The sequence below is a fragment of the Endocarpon pusillum genome (genome assembly GCF_000464535.1).
Source record: "Endocarpon pusillum Z07020 unplaced genomic scaffold scaffold2776, whole genome shotgun sequence".
In the NCBI taxonomy this organism is placed as follows: Eukaryota; Fungi; Ascomycota; class Eurotiomycetes; order Verrucariales; family Verrucariaceae; genus Endocarpon; species Endocarpon pusillum.
This window is the reverse complement of record NW_006916237.1, coordinates 19,792-43,835: the sequence shown is the minus strand read 5'-3', so window position 1 is coordinate 43,835 and position 24,044 is coordinate 19,792. Positions and strand designations below refer to the sequence as shown.

The following is a 24,044-nucleotide window of genomic DNA, read 5'->3' as shown; positions in this document are numbered from 1 at the left end:
GTTGGAGGGAGGAGGGTTGGAGGGAGGCGGGTTTGAGATGGAGGACTGAGTGAGGAGGATGAAGTGGTTTGAGCCCAACGGGGGAGAATCCGGCACGGCTTCAGGTGCACATTTGAGGGGCTGCGGATAAGAGATAGGGACGTCGTGGTTTTTTCGGGTGCAAGCTGGCGGAACTGGTGACGGTGGAAATAAAAAGCCCAAAGGACCCAGAGACCTGCCCGGGCTGGTGGGGCCAAGGCCCATAAATAGACAGAATTGGTGGCCGTCTGGGCAAAATCAAAGGCGTCATAATGACTGGGCTGTTCCAGGCCGACCTTTGCGCCTAAATAGTCCCATTTCTTGTGTCAGATATGCAGGAGCCAAGATGGCCACCAATTCTGTCTATGGGCCTCGGGCAGGGACCGGTCCGGACCCTGCTTATGCAACCCCCTTTTCACAGTATGCAACACTATTGAATTTCGTACCTACGAGTCTTGCATGCTTTTTCATTATAATCCACATCTCGGGAAAAGCCTTACTGTTATACTACGTGGTATACTAGTAATTGACACGACTCTACCGCCGAAAATAGGTAGATGCAAGATCAGAAGAATCAAACACACTGTTACGTACGTAGTAGAAAAAACATGCCTGAGTAATGAACTGTGCCTTCATCTGCTTCCGCGTAACGGAAGCTTCCCTTCTGGAAGTGTCCAGGCGTATCGGAGAGTACGCACCAGTGGTATGGGGACCAGAAATACACCTACAACGGGGAATTGCGGTTCTCAGTCAATGTCTGCAATGCTGTGTATCGATCCCCTTTCCTGGTATCAAGAATGATCCTTGGAAAATGAAGTCCGTGGCCACGGCCAATTCTCCGAGGTCGCTCGAACGTTTATAATCATACCAGTAAGCTTCGAACCGCCAATAGGCACCAGGATGTGCAGGATGATAGGAGGATTTAAAGCGTCGGATGGCGCAATGATACAGTAGCCACGACACGGAAGAGCGAGGGCTTCTGGGCTTTTATGCCCAGCCAAGCGCAGTGAGGTAACTCCAGCTTCTATTTGGCGTAATGGTCGGTTCAATGGTTCCGGAGTGCCTTTTAGGGCAATGTAGCATGCCAGATGTGTATGGGGTAAGACCAGAGTCGACGAACCAGCCACGAGATGATCGCAAAAGAGGATTGCGAATCCAATGACTTCGGCGATGGGAAGGCCTGCAAGTCACCTGCCCCCCTAACTTTGATGTATGACAAACGGCAAGCAAACGGTTATTCAGGATGACTGAAAGAGTGAGAGAGTCTGGACGACACCTGGTGATACTTTTGACTTGACAAAGATGACAGCAAATGTAAACCCGCAACCGATAAGCTCAATATAGACATGTGCACCAAATTTGTGGAGTGATTACCACTTTACGCGCCGCTGAGTTGAGATGTACTCAGATCTAGTCAGAGCGTCGTGATCAACCAAGCTGAGATACGCTTCAACTTGTGGTCTCTATGACTGAGTATCTTTGATTTGTCGCCTGGATTGCTACTTACATCTACAACGTTGAGACGACCGCTTTTATCCGCTGTACAATTGAATATCAGGCATCTTGTGAGGCGGCTTTGAGTATAGCCTTCGATTCCTCTTCCTTCCCTATCAGCCCAAGACTTCGAATCGATCCCGCCTTTGGTGCATTCTCTCTTGGATGTGCAGCCTCAGCTTTTCGGTAGGCTTTCTGTATTGCTCTTGCGCGGGCGGCCTATTGTACGACGTAGGCATAAGCAATTGTCCCAATTGAGCCGAGTTTAAAGTTTTGAAATACCTCCTTCCTGTGATGCAGACACTCGTAGTAGTCTTCCAAAACCGGAACGCAGGCCTTTGTTTCTCTTGGGTTTTCGTTCTGGTTGACTACATAGCAGGCGAGGTATTCTTGCCAGAAAGGAAAGCAGCGGGATACGCCTGGCAGGTAGGTTAGTAATGAGAGCTCTGACAAGCGAACGGTGAGGCGCATTGAGCCTGAAAGGAGAGTTGGAAGAACAAGACGGTTGCAAGCATACCTCCTGTAAGGCCGTAGCCAGACGCCATGTTCACTGTGCGTTAATTGGTAGAACAGTGTCTAACAGCGTGAAAGGGACGTTGCGGAAGTCACTCTTGAGCTTCACAGGAGGGTGCCAATACGATGTTCATGCCAAGACCTGGTCCAAGCTCCTAGAGATGATGCAGTACTAGTACTACGGAGTACTCTGTAGCAGCAGTATGCCATGGTTGATCACCAAAATTGCATCTTGCAACCAGTCCTACTCTATGGCCTATCCGATCGGCTTTGGGCTTTAATGTACCTATGGCCGATGTACAGGGTCTTTCCGCCGCTCATATCATCGTGCTTGCAACCGAATTATGCTTCAAGACAGACTTTCAAGACTTCCAGGTCTTACAGCATCAACGCCCCGATGTTCTGGCTGCTGAACTGTGCTGCAGGATCCTGTTGACATTTGTGTCTGGAAACGAGGACCCAGAACAATATGTGCCGCTACTGAAGCAACTTCGCGGCCTGATTGTGGAAGATGGATCGTCGAAGAACATCGATGTGTCAAGCGTGGAGGAGCTTAACGAAGCAGAGGCACGTAGTAGGATACAACAGATGCGCTTGGTGCGGTTGAAGTCCTTTGATTCTGAGGGTTTCGCTACCCAAGATGTGGTCTCTAGATTCGTGATCCAGCAGGCATATCGAATCGATACAGAAACAGGAGACCTACCAGCGATTCTACATCTTGTTGAACCATTCGTGGATGGTGTCGAACCCCTCCGTCGATGGCTCATCTCGAGCCTCCTACCTCTACTCAGGCTCGACTACGAATATTACTCAGAAGGAGGTTCAGGCTTGTCATTGGTAGCAATCCACGATCTGGCAGGCACTGAGGGATTGAACTTGTTGCTACAGAGGGCCAGAACCGAGGAAGGAAGACAACACATTGGACGTGATTTGAGAGGTATAGTAGGACCATGGATGTATGGTGACAGATCCTCAAAGAGACGGAAATTGAGCCCGAGCTTTCGTCGAGCCTCGATCGCTGGGCAGGAAAGCAGTCTTGCCCCTGAACGTTCCGGATGGCAAGATGTGAACGAATGGATCCTGGAAACTAGCCTCGGGGACTATGACTTGGCAGCTGAAGCAATATGCAAATGGGATGGACCACGCGATGTCGATCTTGGTGGATATGAGAGCGCACCACAAGAATCTACGGATGCAGACACTGTTTTGTCCATACACTACGGGCAAGCAGCTCTGGCGACAGTATATGCTACGGATCATACATCTTCGCAAGCCAATCGGAACTCCTGGCGTATACTTGAACGTGTTGCAGATATAGCTGGAGTGCATTTGCCTCGACACAGTGATATAGAAGGATTACCTAACGAGTCGGAACAACCAGAGAGCATTATCACCATACCACGATCCGAACTAGCCACCGATAATCTTCTCGAGCCTCATCATGCCTTGACTCGACCGTCGACTGCGTCGCTGAAATTTCTGCGGGCCATTTTAACCTCGATACGGATTTTGGAGGAACTACGCTGTCAACAGAGATTATCGTGCCGTGATGCGACGTTTCTAGCTTTGTATGCAACAGAGCAAGTGCAACGGCGAGAATTGCACAGGGCTCTGCAGAACCTCGCCCGGATGGCATCTGCTGAAACAGATTGGCAATTAACTAGGAACAAGATCCTGTGGTTGAGCAGATGGGGGAGCGTCGCGCCGTCTTTATCTGAGGAGGAAAATCACAGAGCATTATTCTGGCGAGTTTCGAGGGAGAATGTAGAGACAGAGCTCTTCGGTGCGTTGCTCACGGCCAAGCAATACCAGACAGCCATCTCGTTGTATTTGGCGGATACAGACTCCACCCCACTACCATTGTTTCTCGTGGAGAAGATTGTCGAGCATGAAACACTAAATGCTTACGACAACGCGAGCAATGGTAATAGAAGTCGAGGGGGACTGAAGCGAGCATCTGAGATACTCAAAGCGTTTAGTCCACACTTTGCACCATCCTCTCCAGTCAACAGGATTGAGCATCTTCTTGCTGCGACACATTCACTATCATTCTATCAATTGACGTTACAACATGGAGTACCTTTTCAGCCAGTGAGCATTCGAGTTCACCATGATCCTATTTCGCTTATCAGTAAAGTGCTGGAGCAGAATTCCAAAGCTTACACTAAGCTTGACGATCTCCTATCAATTGGTCGTGGGTTTGTGGCTGCCGGTCTTCCCATTTCGTCGATTGAAGAGGACGAACCTAGTATCCCAACCTCAGAAGACAACATGGAAAGCAAAATGCTTGAATCAGACCACCGTATCACTTATGACGCAATCATCTCTGCACTCTCCTCGAACGACTTTGATACGGCGTATTCTTACATTCTTACACGTCTCTCCCCATCGCCTCAACCATCATCATCCACTTCCGGCCCGGCCGACGATACATCCTGGCGCGCCGCTTACGCCGCCGGCCGGCACCGCCTTCCACCCTCCGCCTCACCATCCGCAAAAATCGATATTTTGTCTAAGAGGATGGAACTTCTCTCTCTCGCTCTAATGCTAGTCCCAGACCCATCTTCCCTTCCCTCAATGCTCTCTACCTGGCAAGCCTGTGAGAAAGAACTTAATGACCTTCGTGCGCGTGAAGCAGCGGAAGAGAAAGCTTGGGATGATCGCGGGGACAACATCTCTTCTGTTCCAGGTGGTTTCGGGATGGAGGATAGAGATGCAGACATTGCTGAAACCCAACGAGAACGGGAGAGACGGAGAGCAGCTGAGGTTGGGAAGAGATTTGATGAGCACGAAGCACCTATGGGCCTCTTTGATGTGGCCAGAGGCGCTGCGAGAGCAATTGGCAAATCTGCCTTTCCTCTGAGGGCGCCTGCAGGGGCACAGGGCGTCAGAGTGAATGATAGCCCAACCAGCTACGGCGACCCATCACGATCGAGTGATGAATATGGAAGAGGTGCGGGTGGAAGTGGAGATGAGGGGCAACACAATAGGATCCGCAAACGGGATATGGTTAGCAATATGGTGACCGGTGGCTTGGTGAGTGGATTAGGATGGGTTCTAGGCGCTCAGCCTGTCGACAAAGACGCAGCAGGACATGGCAGGCGTGAGTCAGCAGGCGACTGAATTAAACAGTTGGGCTATTGAACTGAAGGTCTCATGATCTTGCCTATCTCTTTCCGCTGGGGTGTGGTATGGCGTATTTGACACCATGACTGGTGGACGGCTGAACCACTGAAATCGGTTAGACGCCCTTAACCTCGGCCCGGAGCCACAGAAGCAAGAAAGGCACAGTCGGGTAGCCAAGCTAGCGTCACCTATCGTTGCCTAGCATTGGGCACTTGGGCCGAATTCCCCTGCAGGTGACATGTGCCAAGTGGTACCCAACACCTCAACGTAGGTGTTATTTGCTGGACATCGAGCACCACAGCGAACACCACAGCGAACATCTCCTGCATCAAGAGGCTACCTCATCTAATGCCCTCACGCCAGCCCAGCTGACGAAGGCATTGAGAGATCTCCTTAGGATGCTGACATGCAGCTCGCTCGGATTTACTCAGGGTTCCAGCAAGGTGAGGCGGAGCATGGCGCAGTAAATTGTTGCAATGCACGACATGGCGAGACATTGCAGGTCAGGGCAGGGCATGGCAGTGCAATCGCAGGACCTGTTTGGGGCCGAGGCCAGGACCGGTAGGGCTTATCTTGCTACCATCCTTCGTTACCACAAAGGTACGGCATGGCAGGGCAGAGGAAGCCAGCAGGCAAGGTGACCCCTGATGCCCAGCACCCGCATTCCACTACTAGTACTCTCTATACACCGCACAGCTTTGAGCGTCGGGGTGTTGAATACAACTCACATCACTGCCCTCTATCGCTCTCTCTTCCTCTCCCAATTAGTTCTACAATTCCCAAACCAAAAATCCCGCCAGTTCCTCGCTTTCTGTCCTCGAAACCCTACCCAGACTCGCTCCAGAACAATCCCCGACTAGTTTCTCCTCCAACCTACTTTTTCCCTCTTCACCAATGCATCTCTGCTATGTTTTCCAATCTATATTCGCTCGCCTATTCTTAGTCATGTGTTCTTCCTCTTTCTTTCTACCGCTGACTGTGAGGATGCTTTCCATCGCTTAACCAAGCTGCCTTTGTATTCGTCTTGGCTTGCTTTCACTCAGCATGATTCCGATTTCGATGTTTTACTCGTTGTAAGCTGGCAAAGTGGAAAACTGGAGTGGACCGACTTAGATCCCGGACTTGCAGCAGAGGACCTGCGTCGATAGCGTTGCATGCAGCTTACACTGCATTGCATCACTCGGATGGGAAAGATAAGACAAGCATTGCTTACTTGGCACGCGCAGAGCACTGGCAGCATAACCGAGGAATCTTCGGCTATGGCAGTGTGGTTCGCTTGTTTCAATAATAGTCATGTGTATTGTTGCTAGGTAATGCTAACACTTGTGCAGTGATTCATTGATCTCATTCTGTTGAATCCACCTTGAGCACCACCTCCCGTTCCTTCCCGAAGCAATTCTCCATACTGCCAACATAGCTCCATGGTCTTGTCGCACAGCAACCTGCTCACAACCCACCACCACCAGACTGTCCTCCAGTGACAGTAATACCCACACCAGCCCAGGCATCGACAACCGCCTGACTAGCATCAGCGTCGTACAAGGTGCTGGCCACGGATGCGGTCAAATCGGCGAAGGCCTGAAAATTGGCCCTAGTGGACAATTTCCCGCTGGTCAAGGTTTCATACCTGTTGTATGATAGGTCAGCAAGGCAAAATCACACGGGGGAATCAGGAAGCTAAAGACCAGATCTTTCCACATCTATCCCATGAATTACCCCCGAGCCCAATGCAAGCAAGATAGAAAGCTTTGTTGGGGATTCCAGAGTTGATATGGACTCCGCCGTTGTCCTGGGTTCCCTTGTACAGGTTGGCGTAGTTTGAAGGCTGGGGATCTTTGCCACCAAGCTGTGGGTCATCGTAAGCTGTGCCGGGCGCCTTCATGGATCGAAGAGCGACACCATTGATGCCCTTTGCAAGGAGGCCTTCTCCAATCAGCCAGTCAGCAGTGGCGGAGTCCTGCTTCAGGCTGTATTGCTTGATCATGGAGCCGAAACAGTCGCTGATGCTTTCGTTCAGGGCTCCAGACTCTCCTTCGTATTCGAGGTTGGCAGTGTATTGGGTTACACCATGGGTGAGCTCGTGGCCAATGACATCAAGTTCGTCGGTGAAGCCATTAAAGATGACGCCGTCCCCATCGCCGAAGATCATCTGTTCGCCGTCCCACATAGCGTTGTCATATTTCCTACCATAGTGAACAGAGCCGATGAGAGGTAGACCTCTATCATTGATGCTGTTTCGGCCGAGGATATTCTTGTAGAAATCGAAGGTTGCTCCGAAGCCCTCGTAGCACTCATCAGGGTCTCGTGATGCGTCGCGGGTACCAATAGGTTGTTGACCCTCGCCACGAATCAATGTTCCGGGAAGACGAGTAGTGCCGTTGCAGCTGTAGATCTTTCGATTGATGGCACCTGCGCTGACAGCACTGTGGTCACCCTTGGCACGAGCCGCTCGAATACCTTCGTCATGTTTGGTAGTGTCGTCGGCAGATGCTCGGACGCCTTGGTCATCGTGGTGCTGAGCAACATGACTGGTGATGTGGGGAGGAACAATTCCTTGAGCCCCAGGAGGCCCATGTTGAGTCTGGCGAAGGCTGGGATGACGTTGAACACGAATCTCATCGGTATGATCGAGGGTATGTTGGGCACAATCACGGCTGATCTGCTGAGCGGAGGTGCTCTGGACAATGCCAGCAAGCATATGAGGAGGAATGATGGAGCAAACAGCGTAGTTCTTGGCGGCCATTCTGAGAAGGGGTCGCATGAAGGCAGTGCACAGAAAGAGAGAAGAATCAATGTTGATGTAATGATTTGAAGGAGTGATGAGAAGAATGGAGTTGATAAAAAGCAAGCAGAAGAAGTATTTGAAGGGAGAGAGAGAAGGTTACTTGCAGGCGGCAGCTGAGTGAATGTAGGTACGACATCACGGTCATCCACAACGGCAGTCGCGATACACGATGGGTCAGGCGCAAGTCACAAGTCACGATTGCAACCGAGGTGGGCGTTGGTACACCATTGGCAAGCTTATCCCCCGTCTCTCCATCTGGCCTCTCCTGACGTACTCCGTACAACCCATAGAAAGAAACGATTCATCGATCACGATAAGATGTGGACAGCTGGAACAGCCACGCAGCTATCAGGCAACCCAGCCCGCCCGATCGCATTGGAAGCTCTGTTTGTCGTTGATTGGGGAAATCACGGCACATTCGTATTTTCTTATCTTGGCGCTACCTTGCAGGTCTAACTTGCAACGTGACAACACTGCAGAAACGGCACCAACGGGAATCTGGTCCCCACAAAATTCCTCCCGCTGATCTGCCCGTCAGGTCCAACGCTTGGCTCGAGCCTTGAACCTTCTTCACCACCCATGTTCCTCTGCCATCCACTACGTTTCAAGATCAAAGGTGACCAAACAAAGCCCCAGCTATGACGCTGGCATGATGGCTGGCATGATCGCGGTCATGTCATCATGATGTCGAGAGTTGGACTTACAGCCAAGGTTACGTTGCACAGAATACAAGCAGATTACGATAGCAGGGGAGGAGTGCAAACAAACAAAGGTGCCTGGCCACATGAATGATTGGCCTTCTGGCACTCGACCACGAGATTCTCAAACTGGGCATCGCTTGCGACACCTTATCATTTTACGAAGCTCTCCCGAGCAAATGATGGTACTGGTGCAGCGATATCTCCTACTCAAAGGAGCAATCGCCTTCCTTCCCGCACTACGAAGACGAGCATGCTTGCTCATTCTTTGTATGAGGTTACGATACTGAGGCCAGGTACCAATATGACCTAACCGCTAATACGTAAGTCACCGATTCACATTATTTCTTGTAAGCCACCTCCCCTTTGACATTCCTGTGATCAAACAAGTACCGCAGCTGGCAAAGTGGATGGATTGTATGTTGATTGTCGTCTACTACGTACGTTCTTTGATGTGTCTTCGTCTATGGTCACCCTCTTCCCTTCTCCAATGCCTAATTGGCAACTTCTCGGCACAAGCGCTCCACCATAAAGGTATGCATCAGTAGGAACATAGCTGTAAACGAAGGTTGACTCGCTTCATTCGACCTATGGTCAATCGGGGGGCTTCTTTGACCCCACTTTAAGACCGTGTGACACAACACGTACTCATATCTCTTATCTCTAACGCGAGTATTGACGTTCTGCTATACGCGAGGAAGTTGGGAGACTGGGCATTTACGTATAGGAACGGTTCAAGGAAATCAAGGTCAGTGATTGGTATCTAAGCCTTGGAAGCGCCTGACAGGCCTCATCTTGCGCATGTACCCTCCAGCTTATTCCCTTTCGAACTGCCGGCCCAGCAAACAATTCTGACCCCTTAAAGCAATTCGTCAATGCAGAAAGCTATCTTCCAGCTGAGAGCTTATCTGAGCAATGGACAATCTATATTATATCCTATCGCAATGCTTCTCAGTGGTGCCCTGTACTGCAAGCTCTATTTCGTCATGAACATCGGCCGGAAATACACCAACATATACATTTATCACTATTAGCATAGGACTAGGTCAATCTCTGTCTCAACAGATTTGCGGCCTCGAATAACATCTGGACGGGGGGCTACCTGCGGGGCTGACGGTGGATTTCAGCCTCTGATACCCCTTCGAGCAGATCGACGGACGTATTTACGTTGCACACTCCGATGACCATTTACAGCAAGCCAAACACTCAAAGGTCGTCTGCTAGAGTCTTCGCCACCACTCTGATGCTTAAACGACTTGCGGGATCCTCGGCTTCTGCATCCTCTGCATATGCTCGCGGACAATTAGTGTTCCTCTTGTCAAGGTTGCGGCTCGGTTGCCAAGACTACAGCAAAAATATGAAGTTTTAATGTTTCTGTTGCCAAGATTTATTACGCTAGATGGGCGAGAGTAGTAGGTAGTAATTCTAATAAGAGAAAGCACTCAATGCAATGACACATGGATATGTGTGGCTTGCTTGTCTTGAATATCAACCAAGAAGTCGAAATGAAGAACGACTCTGTACAAGTAAAAAACATCAAAGAGACTTAAAAAGAAAGAGAAACCAAAAATTTGCTGACCAACACGGGATTCGAACCCGCAATCTACATTGAATTAATATTAACTTTGGTCAAGAGTTAGGTCTTATTATTACCTCTTGATTCGTAGTCAAGCCTAACCATCATTATTATGAGAATTCTTCAAGAGATAAACTCACTTACGCCTTGCCATTGGGCCAGTCGGCCAATTAATTCTGATTAAAATTTAGAAGTAAATAGATTGATTTAATAATGAATATGCTTGTTGACATGGTATTTAATGGATCATGCTAGTTATCAGTGACTGTTGAGACAAATGGCATAGTCAGTCAGCTATCTTTAGAGAGAACGATCCTAAGTAGGAAGGGTTGCATATTTCAGGGCATAGCAGGTAGCATTAAATTATTCTCTAGCTTTCTGGGGGCAGAGATAGCTTCTTAAGAAAATTCATAAAGTCTACAGGTGATATTTATGCAAAACATGGTAGAAGATGTGTAAAATGAGATAGAGGTCCCTAAAGCTATCAGCATTACATATAAACTGTTCTCTCGAATTATGTACACGCAGGTGTCATTGACCAGGTGAGCCGTGGTGAGCAGCCCACCGCCGGTCGGTCTTGGCTTGGCCACCTCACCCCTATGCATCATCGCCCGAGCGGCAGTTCCTTGTTCTGCATTAACTACTTGAAATGAATGGAGTATTTGCTAATACGCAACACGGAGTGAACAGGCCAGTGACTCTTCCGCTACGGACCTCGACTTGTAAGTCGTCATATCTCACTGGCTTGGTGCAAGTAATAAGATCGGCAAAGAGCTATTAAAGCTTGTCCTACCCAGGCTTCATGACGTTCTCCAGATACTGACATTCCACTCTGCCTACCTTTCTTTGTCTAATCATCTAGTTTATCGTACACGCCTTCTGCAATGCAAGATACCTGAAAGAGGATCATGTCTCGGGCGGTTGGTCGGGTGTGGTAATAAAGAGAAAGAATTACTCAACCAGAGTTTTGCCTGATGTGAAATGAAGTATCAAGCTTTCTGATTCCCGCAGGCGTCTCACCAATCTGCAATTTCAAATCGGTGTGGAAGACCACTTACTTTCGTGGAGGAGCCAACCAAGAACACTGGTGCGCTTGTTGCTATCTAAGCTCTGATTTGCCCTACGGACCTCATCGCCTCACAGACATACCTGACGTGTGCACTCGTGAATGAGACATGTCCTGTCGAATTCGAGCTCCTATCGGGTTACCAGCGAAGCAATCAACTATCACATCATGCTTCCATCGACCAGTTCTTTGCCATACCTGCGTCCTCATTGTATCCGACTTAGCATCCATCATCCACAACTTACTCAGTCCACCTCCTTCGTCTCAACAAAGTTGGCCCCATCGTCTTCTGTACTCAGTTTGTTGAAACGGTCTACAAGCTCAGGCTCTGGTGTCTTGTCTGAGTAGCATACCTTGACAGCCTGTCGTGTCAGTAGATCCACCATAACTGCAAAAATGAATTCAACCATTCCATGCTTGTCGCCAAGATATGGAGAGTCCAAGATGGTGGAGTCGCCAACCACAAACAGAAAATCTCTTGCTCTTGTGAAGGCGACATTTGCTTTCTTCTCGTTACCAGCGTGCCCCATGGTATTCTCACCATAGTATCTTGTGACTACGAGGTCCAGTATGATGCACGTCGCTTCCTGACCTTGGAAGGAGTCGCTTGTGTGGACAAGACCATGAAGCTGGCCTTCTCTCATACCGAGCTCTGCTTCCAGAGCGGCGATTGCAGCGATGTAGCGCTGACATTGGGCGCGGTAGAAAGTTATACGAATCTCGGGAGGCAGAAATTCAGACTGGATCAAAGCCTTCAAAAACTTCATAGTCACGTCAACGTTCGCAACATTGAACTTCGATTTGTTCATAGCTATATCAGTCTGTGTGGAACCATGACGAACATCGAGCAACCAATAACGGAGATGCTGATCTTGTGCTCTAATGGGGTCTTCGTTCGGCGGATACTTGAGTTTTAAGGAATCAAATTCTAGGAGGTCCATGAGGATAGTGCGCTGCGGAATGGACATACGACGACACATAGCTTCATCTGAGGTGCGCAATTTGCCCTCATAACCACGAGTGCTTGGCAACTTACAAATGACGGGGACCATGCGATGTTGTTCCCAGAGATGGGCCATAGGAAAGCCGCTCAAGGCGCATCTCAAAAACGGTGACATGGAAAGTTGGGGCCCGAAGACATTTGCCTTAGCAATATCACTCTTTATAAGTGGACAACCTTGTCGTTCGTCTCCAACCAGCACAACCGTCAGGATAGGATTCTCACCACCGAACTCAGCCTCGATACGTTCTGGGGTGATCAATGACACTATGAGATGGATTAGATCGGCATCTGTGGCCAGTCCAGCTTCATCCATGATCAAGACAACATGCTTTGCATCTCGAAATATGCAGTCCTTGAGAATTGTGCTTGTAGCATTTCCAACGGTGGAGACGATGAGTCGTTTGGTACCAATCATGTATCTAGCGACGGCCTCGAACGCTTTTCTGATGGCAAAATTGTCAGCAGGCCGAAGATGTTTAGAGGTGTCATTCTTAAGCTGGATGCGGTAGCGCATTAAGACAGAAAGACTGCTAGCAGCTCGAGCACGGTGGGCATCATGCATGCGTTTGCTAGCAGGATTGCCCGAAGCACGTACTGCAGGAAGCTCACCATCCTGTACAGCCTTCAAAACCATGGCTCCTACACCACTGTTGACATCACTCAGATGCTTCCGTTTCTCAGCGTCTTGCTGCCGCTCGTAGGAGAAGCGTCGAGGTGAATCGTCAGCTTCTTTTAGTATCAGCGATGATCGATCATCTTGAGTCTGTTTTCGGGCTGTTGACTCCGCAGGGTTGAGTACGCTCCAGAAGTAGTTGAACTCGTCTTGTTTCTTATGAACGTGAAGAGGCAGAGGACTTGTATCTGCCCTCGGGTCGTTCCGCTCCCAGTCATTCACGGTTTCGAACAATCGATCGGTGCTTCCATTTGACGAGGCTGCAACCAGGACGCCTACCTTCGAATCTTGAGCGTATAGACCAGCAAGCATTGCGATCAATGTCGTCTTGTCGCAGCCAGGCGGACCCACAATCACCTTGAAACCAGCTCTGGAGTACGGAGCATCTGCAAGAATATTCCTCTGCTCCAGATTGAGCGGCTTGCCAGCGGCAAGCATTCTCTTTGTGATCTTATCCTGGACAAGTTCGAAATGCTGCTTCGTCCAACCTATTTTGCTCAAAAAATTCACTCGCGGCGCCCTGCTTGCTCCTTGTGCCAATAGCATAGGCCACCATTTCTCAAATTTGCCTTCCTTCCGATCGAAGAATGTGTTTAGTGATTTTACTTGGTTCCTTGCGGGTTGGTCGTTGACCTCAATCTGTACGTCGCTTAGGTCAATGAAGTTTGGGGGCTCTGTCAACGGCCGAATGAATTTGTATAGCTCCCAAGGTATCCACTGTAGTAGCACAACGATTTCGCAATTGACAGGTGTCTGGTTGGATACAACATTACCAACGAGGCGTACCGTGGTTTCGGTCTCGTCCGTCACGTCGGAATCGTCGGGGTCGCCCCAAATATCCTCAACCTCGACCTCGAATTTAATAACAACATTCATTCGCTCGTCCCAGACGGCATTCGGATCGATGGCGACTCCGGGATCTTTGCGTCTAAGACATGCAATTGCTGTTCTCGGCCCCAAGAAGAAGAATGCTGCGTTAAATTTGCCCTTGCACAGCTCTAGAAACATTTTTTCTTCCCACTTTTGATCGTTGTAGCGAGCCACAACAAGCTTGCTCTGAGCTTCTTCAGGCGAGGAAAAATGACAGCGAGCAGCGCATTGTTGTACAGGGCAGCTGATTGCCAGAGGTCCTTCTTCGCTGTACAGCTTGTCCAGGTTTTCCCAAGTCACCTGAGGCCGTTCGTTCATGTAGGGTTTCCACAAGTTACCCGGGGTGTTATTTTTGAGATATTTGAACACAGCCCGAGGAGAGCCTCCAATCAATTTCGCAGGTGAGATTGTTGCCAAACCGTCCTTCCGATAGATCGCCAAACACGCAACGGAATCTTTGACCTCGACTGGCCATTCCTCTGGAATCTCATCAACACCGGATACAACTGCTGCAGTATAGCTAAATCGGAGGGATGTCCCTTCGACCTGGTCGGTCTCATCCTTCAGTGTTTGGCCAGTGTTGTCGTCCACAAGTCTTACCCTCAATACGCGTCGTGGGGCATCAAGCATATCGTTGCCCTCTAACCAGAATTCTGCGACTGCGTGACGAATATCCTCACCGGTCAAAGCATTGCGCACAATGCACCTGACTTCGAGATGTGGATTTGGATCTTCATGCATCTGAACATACTCGATGGCCACAGTTTTAGACCTATCGCGTTGGTTTATCGAAGATTGACTAGAAGATGGAGTTGGTAGCATCGCTTCTTGACTCGAAGATGAGCTCTCTTCCGACGCGGCGGCCATGTTGTTTTTGAAACGGGGTTTTCTTTGGCTACGTCAATGAGAGCTGGATGAGGAACGCAACAGGAAATTCGAGGTGAGAGTAGGGAGAACTAACTGTTGGAGGCTAGAAATATCAGCACAGATATCGCTGAACTCAATTTCCCTTTAGGATGGAGTAAAAATCAGGCCGGGAAGGTAGTTGGGATTCGAGGAAAGGGGTTGAACTGACTGCACGATATTCTCAACACGACTTTGACTCCACTCAACCAGTCATTGTGTTAAGTACGAGCGACGGAGATGAGTTGAGAGGGTATTTGATATGGCGAGCTGCTTTGGTGGCAGAAGGAAGGTTGTGGGAAGATTTCGAGAGGTGTGTGAACGAAGCCCACAACACATCAAGGGGCAACACCGCAGGAAGATAATAAAATACATGCACTATGATGCTGCCCATTATGCTAGCCCGTGAATGCCTAACAGAGATGTACTGTTTTAAAAATGACGGCCTCAGAACATTGACTCCTACGTTTTCTTGACGCTCGTCTCATTGCATGGGAGGTCACCCGGAGAAGGTTGACTGCATAGGATGTACACTGAAATCATATCGCTTGCTCAACCCAAGGCAGAGATGTACAGAAGAAACGCGAGAACAGCAAATGTTGTCATTGTTCGAACAACGCAGCAACGCCACAGCATGTGAGAAGGGGCAATGCTGGCAAGGCAAAGATAGAATATTTAATCGAGGAGGCGATATTGAAGCTTGAAAAGAATTCTTTTGCGATCGGATGGGAAATGGGTGATGAAGGATAGGCTGTGCTTATGAGTCTAACGCTGATGCTTCTTTGGCAAAGAGATTCAGGGAGATTCGCCTGCGTCAAGGGCTCTTGGCCTGCAACACCAAGAGCAGTTTAGACAAGACCAATATGGGATACCAGGCTCAACGGAAGACTAGTCACTGCCTTGCAAGAACACCATGTTCGACATTGTGGAGGAGCTCGTCATCAACTGATTGCCCGACTACCGCTATAACTCTCCTGTGTAGCTTCGGAGACGAACATTCCAGAAGCATCGGCATAGAGACTTGAAAAGACGCAGGGTAGTTTTCCAGACGGAATCTTCTTCATCTCATGGGTCTTTACAGCTCGAGGCGATGGCTTCTTGACGTGGCTTGACTTTGGTCTTGTGAGCCTGACATCTCGCCAGGCATTCACACGCTGCGATCTGACAAATACAAAGCTTCTTGCAACGTCACCGGCCATTGCTGGACTTATTTCACATCGCCATCGGTGGATTGGTTCGCTCCTGTAACTGGTAAGAGGGTAAGTGTTGTGCTAGTGGAAGGGGGCGGCGGAGAAGGGCGGAGGAGCTCCTTTTGCTGACGCTAAAAGTTTTCCGGGCCTGCAACTTTGGCAGGCAGAGATAATGTCAACTGCAAGACCTGAACATAGACATTTGAAAATCCTTCGTTGTACAATACTTGCGTAATCTTTTTACCGGATCTTCTTTAGAAATTTGGCCCGCTCGAGCCTGCTATTGTCTCAACAGTACCTTTTCCAATTCAATTGTACCACTTGCTGCAGCCCAGACGCCACATCCTTGTTCATGACCTTTACTTCTGCAATCTACGGCAAGGGATCTCTCAATAGCCCACCGTCAAGCCTCACATCGCAGAGCCAGTCAACAGAGACCAGAGAGGCGGTGCCAGACACAGCTCAAAATGGAGGACCTATAACCAAGAACGAATCGTTGGCGAAGCCATGGGCACATTTCGTCGCTGGAGGGTACTCGCCGCTTGAACGTCTTTCTCGTCTGCATGCTGATCAAATGTAGGCTCGGTGGTATGACTGCAGCGACTCTCACCTGTCCCCTTGACGTCGTCAAAACTCGTCTCCAATCCGATTTCTACCAATCCCAACTTCGTGCTCTCCATGCCTCGCAACCACGTATTCATAGCAGATCGCCACTACGATCCGGCTACATTCATTTTCGCGAGACCATGCAAATACTGCAGTCCATCTATACTCATGAAGGCTTCCGCGCCTTGTTCAGAGGTTTGGGAGCTAACCTTATTGGTGTGGTGCCTGCAAGGAGCATCAACTTCTTTGTCTACGGGAATGGCAAGCGAATACTGAACGAACGATTTAACCCGGAAGGGCGTGAGAACGTGTGGTCAATACACCTCACAGCAGCCGCGATCGCAGGTATTGCCACCGGAACAACCACAAATCCCATCTGGCTAGTCAAAACAAGGCTGCAGCTAGACAAGAATACTGCGACCAACGACCCGACCCGAGGAAGACAATATCGAAATAGCTGGGACTGTATCAGGCAGACAGTTCGCCATGAAGGTATCAAAGGTCTCTACCGAGGTTTGTCAGCGTCCTACCTTGGCGTCACAGAATCGACACTTCAATGGGTTCTCTATGAGCGCATGAAGCTGTCCCTTGCGCGGAGAGAAGCCCGAAGACTGGCCGATCCGAGACATAAACAGACACTCTTACACGATGCGGAGGTCTGGGGTGGGAAATTCACCGTCGCAGCCGGGGCGAAGCTGTTCGCTGCTGTTATCACATACCCGCATGAGGTGGTCAGAACCAGGTTACGACAAGCCCCGACAATCGTAACTGAGACTGGGAAGGTTCAGATCAAATATACAGGCCTGGGGCAGTGCTTTGCCACGGTCTGGAAGGAGGAAGGCATGGCTGGATTGTATGGTGGCATGTAAGAACACCCCTCCCTGCATTCCTTGACCAACTTACTGACTGCGAACCAGGACGGTAATTTCACCACCATCCAAATTGTCTTCTCAAGCAGCTAATCTCTTACCCAGCCACACCTACTCCGCGTCGTACCGAGCGCTGCAATTATGTTTGGCATGTAAGGAAATGTCCGTCTGGAACAGCTTGGACGATCTGTTAACTTCCCAAACAGGTACGAAGTTATCCTGAGACTTTTTGGCACCACAGCGTAATCCCCGGCTTCACTACAAGTCACTGTACGATAAGAGAATGGAGCGGCATAGGCGGCGTGTTCTGGAAACCATCAAAGCAGCATACCATGGCGTCTTTCAGCAAGATACCCTTTCCTTTCAGCCTAGCAAAATTCATTCTTGGACGTCAAGCCATGGCAAAGTGCAAACTGCTAGGGAGAGTCTGGCAAGCTCGTATTTGGAACAACCGTTGCCATGCAAAAGCGATCTCTAAGTACGTGGCTAGCACCGAGTCACCCAGCATACGCTGAGGTCATAACAAGAAGCAGGAATCTCTAGCGCCAGTACCGGCATCGAGCGCCCACTACTCACGGGTCTACCGGATTCCATTTCCGGTTTGTACGATTCTCGAAGAAAGCAATGCAGATGGCGAATTGGGAGAGAGAGATCACGGCTGCATATGCCGGTGCTTGATCAAGGAGATACCCATCCACTTCATGATATAGAGCTTTGTCTACAACGACACTTGCGGCAGGCTGCCCAGCCACCGTCCATTAAGTCCAGATTTCAATTTGCCCTAGATCTTTGCCCCATGGTAGGGTAGCCGTTGCATGCTAGGCGTCCGGAATGACCTGGAGGGCTGCCTTATCAAGCAAATACACATCTACTTCGCAGCACTTGAAAGCCCAACATCTGGAGCCCACATCTCATCCACCTTTCCCACCGTATGTCCTTCCTCTTCTCCGTTCTCCTTTCGCAGTCCAGATTCAGGCATCTCCCACTTCTCCTCCGCCCCGTGCTCTCCCCTGCTCAACCTGCCAAACCAGCCAAGCATGTCCCTCCATGCCCTGATCATGATGCACTCGACATAATGGTGCTCGCCACTGGCATACACATTGCAGCCGAACTCTGCGCGGCCTTCGACCAGGGTGCCAATTGGTGCTTTGTCCACGACGTAACCGCGGCAGCGGGTGGAAATAAAATATGCGAATGAGGAAGCAACCGTCATTTGTGTGGTGGAATCCGTGCTGGTGCTGGCTGGATCGGGGCTGTGTGGTAGCAGGTCTTCAAGTCCATGAAGAGGAGCGATGAGGCAGATTCCGTTCATGCGGGTGGACCAGGTTGCCCCTTATTCAGATCAGCAGCTAACTCCATACATCACCACATTATGGGAAGGGGAGAGGAAGTAGAACTTACAATGCCTCCCCAAATACCTCACCACCGCCGCACCCGTCCACTCCGATCCAATCACATCAATCCTCGCCCTCCCGCCTCCAGCACCCCTTAAAACATGTTCAAACACAGACTCCACATGCTCCACCTCATCCCTATTCCCCTCCACCAAATTCCTCCCCGTCTCCTCATCCAACCTGAAGCCCGGATGCACGGCCGACTCCATAGGAAGATTCTCCCACTCCCTCCTCCCCATCGCGCGACCCTGACTACGACACCAGATCAGCTGTCCTGGATTCGCGATCACGATAGCAGGAGCCTCTTCCTCTTCGTCGCCAGGACCGGAAGCAGCGCCGCTTTGGATGCCTTTGACGAAATCAACGGCGGACCCGGCGTTGATGCCATCGTCGCCGCCGATGATGCGGTAGGCGAAGATTCCTAGGTCCTGGTTGCGTTCGCCGAAGTAGATTACCACGCGCTTGGCGGTGGAGAGGTTGGCGGAGGTGAGGATGGGGATGTGTGGGGAAGACTCAGGTGTGTTGAGGGGGAGGCGGAGGGTGTGCAGGTTGAGGGAGTGGAGGCGGGTTAGCACCTCGCGGCGGATGCATGCTTGAAGGAGTTAGCTGTTGGGAAGGGAGGAAAAGGGAATTTCAGAGCGCGTGTGAGTACTGTTGTGGGCTTCTTTGTAGAGTTCATTGATACGTTCTCGATGATTGATTCTGTAGTGATAGTTCTCTGTTGGGTGGCTGATCATGCGGATCTGATCATGCTGATTGATGAAGTAGCTTGCAGATGAAGGTTAGCGGAAGGAAGAGGGAGACGAGGTTGGATTCTACTACCCTAGCTTCTCTAAGTCTGCTGGGAAGACTGGATCTTTCGGCAGGCTTTCTGAGAGACGACGAAACATGCTGATGACGGGCTGAGATGGAAATGAAATCGAACCAGAGGAGTGAACCAGGAACAGGAGGGATCGGGTTAAGCTGCGAAGAGATCCTAGGATTGAAAGTTCTTCAGTGACGGATGAAGTTGATAAGGAGCAGATGATTGAGAGTAGACAACAACAATGATGCGGAGAGACGAGAAAGAAGAAGATGGAAATTTGGGTCGAAGCACAAACAGTATACAAGAAATAAGAATTTGAATCGAAAGCCTGACGATCAGCAGTAAAGTCACTAGTTAGAAGTTATGAGGTTGCCAATGCAACTAGCCGAATTGGGAAGGATGCAGGAAATTTCAAAGAGTGAGGGAGCGGTCCGACAACGGAAAACAGCTGTGGAAGAGGGCGCTGAAAGGTGGAATGGTGTCTCTTATGCCTGCCACGCCTGCCATCCTCCCAGCCAAGGAGTCTGGCTGCCAGCTTTATTCTCCAGGAAGCGGTGTCAAGCCGTAGGTGGGGATGTGGGTTGATGGGTGATAAGTGCCCCAGAAAGCTTCCAGGCCTGTGGGTGAATATTGCACAGAGAGTATGCCGCTTCATGTAATTCTTCTGGTGCGGTGGATGCCGACCCAGTGCTATTCCCATGCTATTGTCGCCTCCAGTATGACATACAGCAGATCACCAACTCGCCTTTTTCACCCCCGGTAAGTTTCCTGCAAGCGCATTCATTCGGAATTGGAACTGCAGGATGGAGCGTCAGTCTTGGTTGCTTCTCATCTCTATTTCCCGTGTACAGAGGTATGGTGCTCTCAGATTGCCAGAGGTTGGGTAGGACTCACCCTTCCCATCCGGAAATCTCTGAAAACCCCCTTTGCCACGCCTCCCATGATACATCTGTTCCTGATCGCCGTCGATCGGGTATAGCAATGCATTCGTGCTAACTGTAGTTTCGCCTTGTCTCGTACGCTTTGTGGTAGGGTTGTGTTTCGGATCAGGTATCGGAGGGCTTGTCTGGTTGCGCTGCCTGTTAGCCAGAGGGATCGCGCATAGATATACTGTGTGAAGAGCTGGCCAGATTGGAATGTTGGGGACGAGGGACGGATATAATTCGAGTAATATTATGTCCCCATGGGGCATGCTCACCTTTCCGGTTCATGTTGCTCAAAGACTTTCCGTTTGGTGTGATCGCGGATGATCTTTGAGTTGATGAACCCTCCTATGTCGAGGCGCTTCGCTCTAAATTGAGACATGGTTGTCCACTTGGAAGAATGGCGTCGTTGAAGGTTGGATGATGGTGTTGATCTCGAGACCATCGCTTACGCTTCCAGTCCGGAACGCCAAGACTTATATATACATGCCAACCGTGACACTGGAATTAGACGGAGGTCTACTACAAGCAACAAATTTGACATCTACGAAGGCAGGCAATGGCTGAATCAAAGGCAGGAAACCCAAGTAAACCCGTACAGCCTACACCGGACTTTGAAGAAGACACGTTGAATTGGTGTAGGACCAGGCTACCGTACTACTAGTAGTACTGCTGGCTCAATCCCTCAAGCATTCCCTAGACTTATAGTAATTCTCAGGGGTTACCCACGGAAAATGGGGCAACAAGATGTGATTTTGGAATCTGATTTTCTCCGTGATCTCACCTCGTCTATAAGCTGTAGTATGTACAATGCAGCATCTAGAATATGCACTGGTCCGTTTCCTTCCTTCTGGTCCACCATCCGGTCCACCATCCTTTTTCCGCTCTCGCTCACTTGGCCGGTCTGTCTGTATCTATCTTTGCGTTGGGATTTCGAGGATCGTTCCTGTATTCGTCGGCTAGTCAGGAACAAGGAGGTTAGCTAGATGTGTCATTCTCGGCGGTCCAGGAAGCCGTTGCAGGAGCATTCAAAGTGTGGTCCGTAGGAAAGGGAACCGTACAAGCCATCATTGCATTCGCACCCGTATTGATTCCCCATGCAACAATGAGTCCAGCAGCCATGAAGGGCCACATTGGTTCGGCTATTCAAACAAGACATCAGCAATTGAGCTTCGAATAAAGATTGTGGTACGCACCAAATTTGCCTGGAAACTTCTTTGGTAAGAGCCCCATCTCGGAGGTAGTGAAAGAGTGTGCTGTACTTTGTGATTCGATTGTAGTGACACACCTTTGTAACGTGGAGCTTTGAGCTCGTGGTTGAAGCTCCGCAAATAACGCTAGGCAAATCTCGGAGCTTGTCGGCTAAGCTGCCGTTCGTAAGGAACACCAGCGACAACAGTGACTACCGCAGTTTTATGCGTACAAGCCTGCTGCTGAAAGGGTCTTCGAGACCTCACAACACACGTGTAGCGAGCATGTCATCTCTCGGTCCAGCAGTGAGCTCACTACGATCCTCGATCTCCCTCCTCGAATCTAGCATCAACCTACTTGATACCGGCGTATCCGACTACCGCCGATTGCAAAAAGTTCTCACCACACAGCAACATTTCGAATTACTTCCCGAACCTACTTTACGCACAGCCCAACAGTCCATTCTCGACGAGATCACACCAGCCATCACCGGACTACTGGGCACCGCCGAGGCGCACATCACACAATTGGGACGGCGGGAGGAGAGTCTGAGGGCGCGGAGTGAGCTCTTAGAGGGAAGATTAGAGAGTGATCGAAGGCGAAGAGACAGTGCTTTGGAAGCTAAGCCGGTGCCTGATCGAGCGAGGCAAGGTAGTGGGAAGGATGTGAACGGTGTGAAGGCATTAGAATTGAAGAGATTGCGGCAGAAGAAGGAAAGACTACAGTATGCTGTGGGCAGGCTTGAGCTGGAGAGTCGGCAGCGGCAGAGGGAGCTGAGGAAGAGCATGGCTGCTGTCAAGGATTGAGCTTAGAGGTGGCTAAAATCACTTGGAAGATCTCCGAACTTGTTTTTTCCGCCTAGCTGCTTATCCTCGAGTGTTGGCTTGGGGCTATTTACAAGGGCATCATTGGCAAATCCTATCCCCAAGGGACTCCACTGATAGGATAAAATTGGCCTGGCCGATCAGCACGAGGCCCCAAAGTTTAAGAGAAGGAGCGCTGGCGAAAGAGGATCTGGTCGGCTGGGTCAATGGCAGCAAAGATACTTTGGCCGTTCCAGACGCATTTGACGGAGCGCTTGCTTAGGAAGCGACTTAAGTATGATCTCGTCCGCGGATATTAGCCTACTCTAGGCCAACTTACCGAAGCTGGAGGCGGAACTTGCCCAATTCCAAGATCAGTGTCGCACTCTGAATGGTAAGCTTGAGGATTCGAAAATTTGGTTGCTGAGAACGCAGAACTTCACCTTCAGACCACAAAACAGCAGCAAGTCAAAGAGGATATTGAGGCTGTCAAGCTGGAGGTAGTTGCGTGATTGAAGGATGCTCGACATGCAATTTTGGCCCCCACCAATTATAGCGAGGCGTTCCGGTCAGAGATACGGCAGCTTCGTCAGGTAAATCTAGCAGCCGATGCTCAAACATCACTTATGCATTTCATGATGGATAAGGCGGAGGACCCAGAGATATTCGAGAATATTTATGATATGGCGGTGGAGAAGTACTGGCCTTGTAGTGGTAAACGGGATGTCACTATTGGAAGACCCGACTGACCTTGATCACAGGGAATCGTCTCCTCAGTCGCCTTCTCATCCTCAGCGTTGCAATCAATTGTGCCTGGCCAGTTCCGGGAAGTCAACCTCGTCAATGGAATCACCTCTTTCGGACGCTGCGCGACATGTTTGGCCGTGTTGTCAAGGAGATCGAGAATGCAGAACCAGGTACGTAGGTGATGTCGGATGAAGATCGACCCCAACTTGGCCAGCTTCTTCGGAAATATGAGAGCGATGACAAACCAGAAAAAAGCATATCGAAGCAAATGATGACCAGACTTAAGGTATACAAACGAAACGATGACAAAAGCAGAGGCCGCCAGTGGAGGGACAATTTGGTGCATCACATGAAAGGGAAGCGGAAAGGCAGAGCGGATTAGCGGCCATTGTCATACTATTGCTGGAGAATGAACTTTATGATCTTTCCCTTGTATGCTTGGCAGAACTTTATGACTTCTGAGGCCGGGTGTAACAATTCGTGGCCGCTCTTTAAGTGTGAGTTTCGGCAGAGAGTCGGCCACGAGTTGTTGCACCCGGCCTCGGAAGCCTCCAGCATGATCTTCAGAATGTGCAACTTGAGGAGGCTAGAATAGAGCTTAGCCCTCAACTAAATCCAGACCCAATCAACATAACAAGTCTTCAAGCCACTCTCTACTAGTATGTCACATCTCAACGAGTCTTTACATTCGGTATACAACCACTTTGTACCTTCAATATGTCAGAGTCCTCAGTGCTAGAAAAACATTCTCTAATCCCTTATGATGTCAGCTAATCCAGATATAATACAGC

The 24,044-nt window shown here is 49.9% G+C and overlaps 6 protein-coding genes across 6 annotated transcripts; 3 read left to right on the top strand and 3 right to left on the bottom strand.

Moving 5' to 3' along the window:
• Window positions 1-2,313: 2,313 nt before the first annotated feature.
• EPUS_04960 (uncharacterized protein) lies at window positions 2,314-5,148 on the top strand (the record flags this gene model as incomplete). Its single annotated transcript, XM_007804078.1, has 1 exon — window positions 2,314-5,148. One exon carries the CDS (start codon window positions 2,314-2,316, stop codon window positions 5,146-5,148), a length of 2,835 nt encoding a protein of 944 aa, XP_007802269.1.
• A 1,449-nt stretch (window positions 5,149-6,597) lies between these two features.
• On the bottom strand, window positions 6,598-7,894 carry EPUS_04959 (uncharacterized protein; the record flags this gene model as incomplete). The annotated part of the gene is made up of 2 exons (XM_007804077.1): window positions 6,598-6,778; window positions 6,837-7,894. The coding sequence occupies 2 exons, from the start codon at window positions 7,892-7,894 to the stop codon at window positions 6,598-6,600; spliced, it is 1,239 nt and encodes a 412-aa protein (XP_007802268.1).
• Window positions 7,895-11,521: 3,627 nt separating this feature from the next.
• On the bottom strand, window positions 11,522-14,689 carry EPUS_04958 (uncharacterized protein; the record flags this gene model as incomplete). The annotated part of the gene is made up of 1 exon (XM_007804076.1): window positions 11,522-14,689. One exon carries the CDS (start codon window positions 14,687-14,689, stop codon window positions 11,522-11,524), a length of 3,168 nt encoding a protein of 1,055 aa, XP_007802267.1.
• Window positions 14,690-16,267: 1,578 nt separating this feature from the next.
• On the top strand, window positions 16,268-17,613 carry EPUS_04957 (uncharacterized protein; the record flags this gene model as incomplete). Its single annotated transcript, XM_007804075.1, has 4 exons — window positions 16,268-16,446; window positions 16,496-17,386; window positions 17,439-17,542; window positions 17,597-17,613. 4 exons carry the CDS (start codon window positions 16,268-16,270, stop codon window positions 17,611-17,613), a joined length of 1,191 nt encoding a protein of 396 aa, XP_007802266.1.
• Window positions 17,614-18,258: 645 nt separating this feature from the next.
• Window positions 18,259-20,894, bottom strand: EPUS_04956 (uncharacterized protein; the record flags this gene model as incomplete). Its single annotated transcript, XM_007804074.1, has 4 exons — window positions 18,259-18,722; window positions 18,792-19,376; window positions 20,484-20,668; window positions 20,788-20,894. The coding sequence occupies 4 exons, from the start codon at window positions 20,892-20,894 to the stop codon at window positions 18,259-18,261; spliced, it is 1,341 nt and encodes a 446-aa protein (XP_007802265.1).
• Window positions 20,895-21,987: 1,093 nt separating this feature from the next.
• EPUS_04955 (uncharacterized protein) lies at window positions 21,988-22,509 on the top strand (the record flags this gene model as incomplete). Its single annotated transcript, XM_007804073.1, has 1 exon — window positions 21,988-22,509. One exon carries the CDS (start codon window positions 21,988-21,990, stop codon window positions 22,507-22,509), a length of 522 nt encoding a protein of 173 aa, XP_007802264.1.
• Window positions 22,510-24,044: the final 1,535 nt, after the last annotated feature.